General features: G+C 43.3%; 1 protein-coding gene across 1 annotated transcript; it reads left to right on the top strand.

Moving 5' to 3' along the window:
* Positions 1–653: 653 nt before the first annotated feature.
* Positions 654–2,201, top strand: LOC147899458 (protein SHORT-ROOT-like). The gene has a single exon (XM_087377733.1). The coding sequence runs from the start codon at positions 654–656 to the stop codon at positions 2,199–2,201; it is 1,548 nt and encodes a 515-aa protein (XP_087233859.1).
* Positions 2,202–11,207: the final 9,006 nt, after the last annotated feature.

The raw sequence follows: 11,207 nt of genomic DNA, 5'->3' as shown, positions 1-11,207 counted from the left end.
TCTCTTATCCGACATCCCAGGCTCAAAGCTGCTGCCAGCCGTCCACCTGTTTAGCGTACTTATTGTTCATCACCGATATTCCATCCCCAAGGTGAACATGAAATGCTGCCTGAAACTGTTAAGTCGAGGGAGGAACTTCGTCACATCCGTCTCGACATCAATTCCACAGGTCGTACCTGCCGCCCCTGACATCCCCAAGGTGACTAGATGACTGCGTGTTACGTTAACGCTAGTTCGTCGGATACTTTCCTCTGATGACCATTCTGTTTCGTTTATGCTGCAGTTATCGACGCTGCAAAATCTAATTAGCAAGAGGTTCATTGAAGACGAGAAGCATGGCAAAGAAATTCAGGAGGTTGAATCGAGTCGTGAAGCAAACTTTAAGTTGACTCAACCAGTTCAGGTTCAACTTCATCCACTAGATTTCCGAGTCTTAGGCTCAATATTTGACCAAGAGTCTTTGCTGGCGTGTCTGCGCGAAGAGAAAACCTTAGATCTACGTATCGTGACAGTGAGTGTCCTACCTTTGGTACGTGTTCGTCAGGGTAGCTTATAATCCCGGTCACATGACCAACGCCTTATTAGGTGAGTGGTAAGCTGGATTATGATCAGCTCATAACTTTGCTGGAGGAAGACTTTACTAAGATATTCCAATGTTCGGTTCGTTCGAAAGCTCTAGGAAGCATCCTGCCTACCTGCTTCCTCCGAACGAATATAACATCGGTCACCCATCTCTCAAAAGAGCTGTATGCAGCACGGAAAAGGCTCTACCAAAAGAAGGCTGCGTGCAGGAGCGACTGCAGACAGTTGATCTTCTTATGGACAATGACAATGTTTCCCAACCAGAACTAGAGGACGGGCAGCCTGACGAAGAAATGCATCTTGTCAAATCGACACATTGTTCGAATGAACGGTTTGCTCATCCTGCCCCTTGGTTGATTAGTTCCCACTGGGCTACCATGTTGCTTATCCAATGTGCCAAGGCTATCGCCAAAAGGGAGAAGGAACCAGTGCAACATCTCTTGTGGGTCTTGAACAGTCTCGCTTCACCTGACGGGGATTCCGATCAAAGGATTACTTCATACTTCCTTGACGCACTCCAGAGCAAGGTTCATGGCACTGCTCATCATTCTGCACAGATATTACGAGTCCAAATGGAGAGTAATCTAACTTTCCAAGTTGCGATCAAAGCGCTACTCGAGTTACGAGAGGCATACCCCTGGATAGGCTTCGGGCATGTCGCTGCCAACGCAGCTTTTCTAGAGGCATTCGAAGGGAAGGACAAAGTCCATATAGTGGATGTGAGCGGGCTGACGTTCTGCATTCAATGGCCTACTCTTCTGGAAGGGTTCGCCAAAAGGCAGGCAGGCCCCCCGCGCATGAGGCTAACAGTTGTGGTCTTCAGGAAGGACGCACAATTCTGCAAGGTGGTCGAAGAAAGCGGAGCCAGGCTGGTAAGGTTTGCTCGGGTGATGAAGGTACCCTTCGAGTTCAAGGCCGTTCAGCAGACAGAGCTGCTGGAGCTAAGCCCAAGCGCTCTTGGGCTACGTCCGGGGCAGGAGGTACTTGGGCTGAATCTGTACCAATGTCTGAAGGCGGTTCCGTGCAGCGCGAAGGCTAGGATGGGAGGAGGAGGAGGAGCAGGAGAAGAGGAAAGTCCACGAGACGCAGTACTACGCAATCTACGGAGGTTAGCTCCAAAAGTGGTGGTAATGACAGAGGATGATGTGGATCAGGCGAAGGGGGACTTTGCGCAGAGGTTTGAGGAGTTGTACAGGTTTACGTCGGCTTTTGTGGGATCAATACATGCACCGTTAGTGACAGAGAGCAGGAAGATGCAGATCGAGTATGTGGCGAGGGCGATGGTGATGAAGAATGTGGCCTGCGATGAACAAGAAGCGGGGCTCTTACAAACGCAACCAAAGGAAGACGAAGGAGGAAGAAGCAACCATAGCAACCATAGCCATAGCCAGGACCTTCCTTTTGAGAAGAGAGAGAAAGCCAGTTCGTGGAACAGAAGGTTTCTCCATGCTGGGTTCGAACCTAAGCGCCCTAGTGAGCAGGTTATGCATGACTTGACCGTCCTCTTAAAGATGTACCCCACTTCCTTAGGTTGGGGACTCTTGACCTCTCCCCTCGGTGTCAGCCTCACTTGGCATCGCCAACCTATCGTCTCTACTTCCACCTGGAAAATCCCTTAGGTGACCCACTTGTCTGGCGAGCTTTGTGGCTATTCTCACCTTCTCGTCCATGTGCACTACTCCACATGCGGTGTGCATAAGACTCTTACATGGTCACACCCTCAGCCCTCCTAGCATGTTACATGAACATATCCACGCCCATAGCCCTCTTGGCATGTTACATCCACATCGGCCATCTCTTTATACACATGCTTAGTGTCAATGGACACACCTAGAGCCATCTTTCCCCACTCCTTGCATGCACATGCTTCCCTTGTTCAAATATTCCCTACATTCCCACATGGCATGCACTACATTAGATATGGTGAGACTCTACATGCTCCCACATGGGATGCACTACATTGGATATGGTGATTCACTAGTAGATAAGTGGGTGGAAAGGGTGGCATTTTTCCTTTTAAAGATCTAAATTTCCCTATGTGTTCTAAACAAGGCACCTACTTTGCTTCTATATATTTCGGGAAATCTTTGAGTGGCTACCCTTTCTATATGTTTGTTGAGTGCCCATCCTTCTGTACTTGCTTTGATTATAAGAAGGTGTGTTGTAGATCATGGCCACACCTTAAATACCCACAATTTTTGTATCCCTTCATATCTCAGGGGGGGTCATTATGAATAAATCCTATATAATAGTGGCGTTCAAGGCCTATTTATAAAACCACTTATCTGTAAATTTATCATGAATAAACCCTTTTTCTATTCAATCTGTCAGTACCTCCTTTATATGATAGCCTTCTGTATGTGAAAAATGTGTAAAAGCGAAATTTAAAAAACTCCTTCTCTTGAACCCACGTGCTATGTTTACATATTTATGATTGACTCCCCAAGCTTAATATAGGATTGATGCTTTTGGACAATTATTAACAAGAGTGCACAAGTGGCGTAGACATTGCCTCCTAGTATAGTGTTAAAGCAAATGCTTTTAGATGTAAAAGAGAAAGGGGACGATTTTTTGAAAAGAGAGTTGGGCCATTAAATTTCAATTTTTGTAATGCGAATTTGAAATACACAGCTTAATTAAAAATTTTAAAACTTACATGTGGAAAATCACAAAAGAGCTTCAATCCTTCACTATAGCCTACCTCTAAGGAGGTAGTGCTAATCATAAACATGGTCAAGTGAGTTGATCTCATTCAATATTCACCTCCGAAAAGGGTGGCCTTTTTCTTCTCTTTTGGTTGCCATAAAGGAAATTTTTTCCAAAAGGCTAGAATTATCATATTTGCCTTAAAATTGCCACCTCACCCTTTTGGTCTATCCTCTACCCATTTGTACAAAGCATTTTAAATGATACTAGGGAAATAGACACTTGAGAATAAGAGACCTAAGCATGGATCCCTTTCCAACTTCCACCGAGCATGGAGATCTCATTTTAACATCAGTAGTGCTTCATGAATCTCTCATATAGAGAGAATAAAGAGACCAAAAGATTGGAAAGTGGCATATTCCTAGTGCACCCCTCATTCACCATTTCAACATACTATTATCATTACAACCCAATGCATAAGTACTCCAAATATGTGATGTAGCTTAGAAGGCCTAATAGAAGAAACAACAATATAAATTGAATCACGAAAATATCATTGTGGTCCAACACAAATGGGGCCATACCTCCTCAAAGCTATGGAAGTCTACTAGTTGTAGGCACATCCAAAGGTTTACAATGGTCCCCAAGGAAATGGATGTGTGTGTGTGTGTGTGTGTGTGTGTGTACATGCATGCGTGTGTACGTGCATGTGTGTGTGTGTGTGCAAGCCTGCATGCATGCATACATGCGTGTGTTGGCGTGCATGCACACACGTGTGCGTGCATGTGTGTGTGTGCATGCATGTGCGTGTGTGTGTGTGTGTGTGCGTAAATTTTCATTTTAAAATTCCCTTGAAGAGGCATGAACATATGATGCTCTAACAAGAACTACTGTGGGATGTTGCTGCCTTAGAATAGCATTTGTAGGAGGTTGTTGCTACTATTCCTTGAGGGGGCATGATTATATAAGGACAAAAAATCTTCCTTGAGGGGGTATGACTGTATAAGGACAAAAAATCTTCCTTGAGGGGACATGATTAAAGAGCTAATGTGTTGTGCACATTGGAAACAATAGAAGTTTGAATAACAGCTTCCTCCATTGTAGATTGTGCCTAGATTTCTCGCACGATACGGTGTTTATTAACTAGATTTTAGATTTCATGCTCATTTCATGTCTCTCTTCTTCAACAGTGCCCTTAGTCCTGTCCTTAAAAACTTTGACAACTACAGCAGAGATTCCCAGCTTTTCTTTGTCTTTAAGATCCCGCACTCAACCATTGCACTTCATACGCTTCTCCTCCCATTGTTTCTTCTCCTTGTCTCTCTCATACTTACTAATGATGGCAAGATCATATGGGTCCTGTGATTTTGTATCCATCGCTTCTAATGGATACCTTCTACAATCTTCAATCACTAACTACAAACATACAAACACTGTAATTAGTAAGGAAAATAGCCAAGATATCAAGAATAACTTTAATCAAATGGTGGTTATAGGTCTTTACCTCCATTGGACACGTTTTCTATGTTGCAATGACATTAGCCTGATGTAATAACAATGAATGATTCTCCATTACAAGCTACAAAAAGGGAGAAAGTGGGAGAACAGGTAGAGGATTTCGGAGGAAGGGAAGGAGGGTCTATCAGTGGCACAATGCTGCTTGAGAGAGATATTCAGCTAGACATAATGGCTGTGGAAACCACTCAATGAGAATTGCAAATTTTGACACTCTTCCCAACAATGAGATAAATAGATTGCCGACCCTCATCCGTTGTTCATTGTGTACTTTGTGCCATGGGATGCTTCCAAAAGGGGAGGAGGGGGCCTTCGATGCTTTTGAAAACTAGTCTTACTAGGCCTCTACCCTGGGCTTCATCAATCGTTCACTCAACATCAATATTGGAAGTAGTCATGCATTCATTCTATGCCCAATTCGTTTCAACTCATAGGAAAAAGCTTCGTGGAATTGGGAGGGGCCAACATTTCAGTTAGCACTATCCCATACAACAATTTCAGTGCAAGTTAATGTCCTCCCTCCATCTCAAAGTACAGTGCCCACCTCTTCTTAGTTGACCATTTTCCCATTCATCCAATTAGAGAGATCTCTCCAAAGGATGGGATTGCCTTTTGGCGGCAGGGTGGCTATGGACATCTTGATCTCTGTAGATACGAACATGACGAGCCCAGCCACATCTTGTGGTTGACCAATTGGTTCTATACCCTCGGAGTGAAGTTTTTCAAACCATAAAAAGATGATGGCCCATCATCTACAAGTCAGGTCTTCCTCAAACACCTTGTGTCACAGTAGGGACTTTGCCAATGAAGTGTTATTTGCAATGATTTCATCCACTTTATCAAGGCTGGGAAGGGGCTTTGCAACTCCCCTTGGACCTCAATGATTGGGTTGGACAATGTCCATATTATTAAGAGTCTTGAGCCATTGCCCAAAACTCTCTTTACAATCTTGAACTTACCTCTGTGCCTCAGCCAAGAACTGCTTTTCCAGGGCTAGTTTAGGGTATTTATTTGGGCCCACTAGGCTTACATCCCATCTTTATGGCTATTCTTTCCTTGTCTTGCCCCTTCTTTAGACCACATTGTGGTGGGTTCCGTGATTAGTCGATCGGTTCCTAATGATGTTGAAGTGGAAACCATTGTAGTCTCTTCATTCAAACCACTTTGGATAATGAATCAATCTGAAACCTTTCCTACTTTAACTACATTTGTGTGCCCCTTGCCCTTAGACTAAGTTGCATCTGTCCTTTCCCTATTGGCCTGCTTATGGAGCTCCTTACTCATGGATTTGGCTTGGGCCCTCATGATCACATTCAATGACACCAAGGATACTTGTCCCCTTTCAATACTCAGCAAGTTGATGATGGTCTTTGGGTCAAGAGGCAATCTAAGGGTTCTCTTCATAGGGAAATCTTTATTAAGATGATCTACCCCACAAACGGAACACAATGGTGCATTTGAAATGGTTGCATTTGGCCTAGGTGTGGGTGGATCCTCTTTGTATGGGCAGTCCCTAAGTAAGTGAGCCCCTTGACATTTCTAATAGTCTATGGCCTGGTTATTTGTTACTTTTCATGGACACTAACTAGCATGCTACAGCCCTTGGCACGGATAACATTGAATTGCAGATCTACGATTCATTGTGTTCATGTCTATAGCTTGCTACAATACAGGAGCCGTTTGATACACCAAAATGTATTTCTCGTCTTGTATCACACAATGATTGATCTAGCTAGTTTGATACATAGGAGTCTCATAGGGAGTTGGATCAAATGCCAATAAGACCACTCACTTGGTGGCTCCTTAATGATTACCTAGTTTATTAGAGTAATCTATGTTGGTGGGGGTTGTGGACCTAAAACTGGTGGAAGCAATGGAAAGTTTTGAGGAAATGGCGGGTTGTGGACCTAGAATTGGTGGAGGCAATGGCATGTTTTAACCCCGTAATGGTCCTTGGTTGGCCTGAGGGGCTCCTTATAAGGTGAACTAGCCCTAAGTATATTTGATAAATGCCACCAACAATTACAAGAAATTTCTAGTTTGTGGAAGAATGAATAACACAAATTTAAAGCAAAATGACAATATTTAAAGTACAATGACAATTATATAACATTACTTGTATATTTTTTAGTGTGAATATATATATATATATATATATATTAATTTGGGCCATCATCAAGCATACACTAGCATATATATGTGGATCAACAAATATACAAAGTATATATATACAAATGATTAAAAGTAAGTCTATATAATAGAGCGCTAATAATAAGGAAAAAGGAAACAAGTTACAAGAAAATTTTTAAGAGTAAAAAGAAAGGCAAAAAAAGATATATATATATATATATATATATATACCTATCTAGAACTTAGAGAAGACAAGAAGGGTAAAGTAGTCTCCAATATATCGCAAGCGTAGGGGAGGTAAGCCGCTAAGTACCAGCATGATAATCAAGTAGCTATCAGTAAAGGAGGCAGCAATCCACACGTTCATAGCTGGCTAGGGAAAGTGTAGCTGGCTGAAATGCCAAGTAGTTGGTGTTTATAAAACTAAAAGCGGGCAGTCGAGCATGTACAACACATAACAAGGAGCCAAGCAACTAGAAAGAAAAGAGAAGATGGAGACAGATATAAGAAGAAGGGTGGAAAAGAATCATGATGTTGCCATATTGGTCTCCTGAGAGAAACCCAAAAGAAAAAGGCATACTAAGGCATACTAAGGGTTGCTCGCTAAACTAGTGTAGTCTATCTTTGTGAGTAGGAAAAGTGTAGGAACGTGGTGCCATGCAGACAGTCGCTTAGTCAAGAGAGAACTAGAGAAGAGGAATCACGACGGAGAGGTCTATTATGGAGACACCATGCACGATGACCAAAACTCGGGGTATAAGAGGCAACCAATGACGAACGCGTGTACTTGCCACGATGGGAGAAGGGATAAGGGAGACATGACGGGAGGCAAAGTACAGCAACCAAGCTCCAAACAGCGTCATGAGATGACGCCATATGCTCAGAAGAGTTTCGAATTAAAATGCGCCCTTTGAAATAAAGTTTGTGACTCCAAAGAGAGGAGGTGGTGAGTACGTGATAGCATGCAAGCAAGTAAGGAAGTAGGGATTGTGTTGTTCGTAGGAGCACACGGATAGAAGGAAGCATTGACAAGTCCTTGGCTACAAAGATGGAATTGGCGGCAAAGTTGGAGCACCTGTGTTATACACGGGGAGCAACAGAACCCGTAAGCTCGGGTATGTAAGGGTTCCGACCAATGCAAGAAGAACGAAGCAAAAAAGACGTCACCCAGAGAAGAGAAGAAACCAAGGCGATCTGTTAAGGCTCAGACAGAGTTAACACCGAAGAGGACTATCTCGCAGCTCCGGTAAAAAACGTACGCACCTAGCAGAAGGGTAAGAGGACAAATTACGGAGGAGAAGGCGGGAGTCGAGAGAGGTTGAATTAGGAGTAAAGCACCTGCACGATAAAGAATGCCAAAAGAACTTGCTAAAGGAACTTGTAAGTGGACACAAGCAGAGTAAGAGGTGTGAAGGTCGTAAGGCACAGGAGCAAAGTAAGAGGTGTCAAGGTGGTAAACAAGAGGGTGACGAGCTTTGCAAGACAAAGGGAGGCTATGGCTGAAGAGGAGCCGAAGGGTCCTAATAGAGCGAGGCTAGAATTGTAACATGGACCAAGACCCAAAACATGCAAGAAGAACGTGCATGGGAGGGTAGGTGGGGCAATGGATGACTACAAGATTAACAAATTATCATTTCTTAGTATATTACCATTTATTCAAAAATTGTGTCCTCAACAATACAATGTGCAATTATGCGTAGGTTTAATAAAGCTCAAGGTCACTTTAAGTAATTAATACGTAATAAAGGAGTATTTAAGGGTAGTTTGTGTTAGTCATATTTGTGTAATTAATACGTAATAAAGGATTATTAAAGGGTAGTTTGTGTTAGTCATATTTGTCAAAACTAGTGGGGACGCTTTGAACAACCTAGTATATATAGAATTAAACACCAAGATGAAGTGGGAAAACAAGGGGGAACTAGGAGGTAAGGGTATAGCCAAGGTTGCTAAGTTGGTTAGGTTAATATAAGAGGGGTAAGGTATGAGTTTAATACTTTATAAGGTGGGTGGGAGTAAAGGATAAAGTACCTAGGCATAGAGTAAGACAAGGTACTGAAGTTAGCTAGGGAGATGGTTAGGTAGGAGAATTAGTTAGACAAGGGACAAAAGAGAGTAGGACAATTAGTTAAAATTGGTTTGGCTAAAAGAGGGTACTATTGAGCAAGGGGAATTAAGTTAACTCCAAAAATAAAAATAAAATTAAAGTTTTTAGACTATCAAGATTAAAGGACAATAGGGGCATTAAGCACTTAAAAGACACTTAGTGCTCATAAGGTTAAAGGCCAAGACGAAGTAGCAAAGCAAAAAAAATCGGAAGGGGGGAATTTTGTCAATTAAAACCTTCTATGGTGGGGAAGCAAGTAAATGGGAAAATGAAAGTGTGTGAGAGAGAGAGAGAGAGAGAGAGAGAGAGAGAGAGAGAGAGAGAGAGAGAGAGAGAGAGAGAGAGAGCTACATTATTTAATCGAAAATTAATGTGTGTGTGTGTGTGTGTGTGTGTGAGAGAGAGAGAGAGAGAGAGAGAGAGAGAGAGAGAGAGAGAGCACATGTGGAAAGACAAGAAAGTGGAAAAGAAAGGGGGGAAGGGAGGGTTGCTTGTAATAAAATTTTAACTGAGAAAATCGTGTGTGGGTTTATGAAAATGAGAAAATAATTAAGAAAAATTAGTGTGTGTGTGTGTGTACACAGAGTGTACAAAAGAAAGCGATATGTAGGGTTGGGAATTCCCAACCCTCCATATCGCTTTCTTTTGTACATTCTCTCCCTCTCCCTCTCTCCCCCCCCTCCCCCCCCCTCTCTCTCTCTCTCTCTCTCTCTCTCTCTCTCTCTCTCTCTCTCTCTCTTTCTCTCTCTCCCCCTCTATTTCCATCTCCTCTCTGTCTATCTATGTGTGTGTGTGTTCAGAGAGAGTACAAAAGAAAGCAATATGGAGAGTTGGGAATTTCCCAACCCTCCATATCGATTTCTTTTGTACTCCCTCTCCCTCTCCCTCTCCCTCTACTTCTCCATCTCCCTCTTGCTCTCCCTCTCCCTCTCCCCCTCCCTCTCCCTCTCCCTCTCCCTCTCCCTCCCCCTCCCCCTCCCTCTCTCCCTCCACATCTAACTCTATCTTTTCTTCATAATTGTCTTATATAGATAGAAAACTATACACAAGAACATGAGAGAGAGAGAGAGAGAGAGTAGCATGACACACACACACACAAACAAACACAGAGAGTGAGAGAGAGAGTGTGTGTGTGTGTGTGAGAGAGAGAGAGAGAGAGAGAGAGAGAGAGAGAGAGTAGCATGACACACACACCGTGAGCAAGAGAGAGAGAGAGAGAGAGAGACCGTTCTCTTCCATTATGGCAGGGAAACGGGTGAAGGTCACTGGCATGGAAACGCGTGAGGGTCGCTGGCATGGAACTCGATAGTGGCAGTGGTGTGATGGATGTGACTCTCTCCAAGAAAGAAACCAAGAAAGATGAGGACCCTTGGGGAGGATATGACGACCTTTGGCACTATTTTCGAGACGTATTTATATCACACGTGCAATAATTAATCACAATTTAATGGATGCAAAAATCGAGGAGCAGGTACTATTTATATCAAATGACTCCCTGATTAGCATAAACATCTATACAACTCATGAAATCCGCCTCTCGATATTCGTTTGCGCAAGGAGCTCCATCTCACGATATCCGTTCACCGCCTACATCGCTCCCATCCATCATTCATGATTTTTGTTTGCTTCCAGGTTCTCTATCTTTCTCTCTCTCTCTCTCTCACTCTTTCTTCCTCTCTCTCCTCTCTCTCCCTCTATCTCTCTCTATCTCTCTCTCTCTCTCTCTCTCTCTAAACGAGAGCAGGTAATTAGGAGGGAGGAGGGAACGAAAGGAGGAAGAGGAGGTGGAGGAGAAGAAGAAGAGTAAGAGGAGCAAGAGGGAGGAAACGGGGGAGGTGAAGGCAGTAGGAGAGAGGCATAGCTCAAAGTGGAGAAATGGCAGAGAGCAATCTTAATGAGAGATGCCTAGAGGAGCTTGAAAAGCAAGGGAGGGAGGAGAAGCTATTTTGGGCATGCTTGTAATATTCACACTGGCAACAACAACGAATATGGAGAAGGAGCTACAAGCTTTGTAAAAGTGAGAGCTCACAGGGACTCACTCTTTAAGAGTGAAGAAGATGAAGAAGATTGAATAGTATAAGAGCACAAGGGACACGCTCTTTGGCTTTCAGACCGTGTGTGTGTTTAAACAAACTGATGTGCAATAGAGCTTAAACGAGAGAGAGAGAGAGAGAGAGAGAGAGAGAGAGAGAGAGCTGAGAGACAGACAGAGATCTGAGAGACAGACAGA

This window comes from Dipteris shenzhenensis, chromosome 8 (genome assembly GCF_047967505.1).
Source record: "Dipteris shenzhenensis isolate YYH24624 ecotype China chromosome 8, Dip_SZ_1.0, whole genome shotgun sequence".
NCBI lineage: Eukaryota > Viridiplantae > Streptophyta > Polypodiopsida > Gleicheniales > Dipteridaceae > Dipteris > Dipteris shenzhenensis.
The sequence above is the reverse complement of the archived record's forward strand: the minus strand, read 5'-3'. Positions and strand labels throughout refer to the sequence as shown.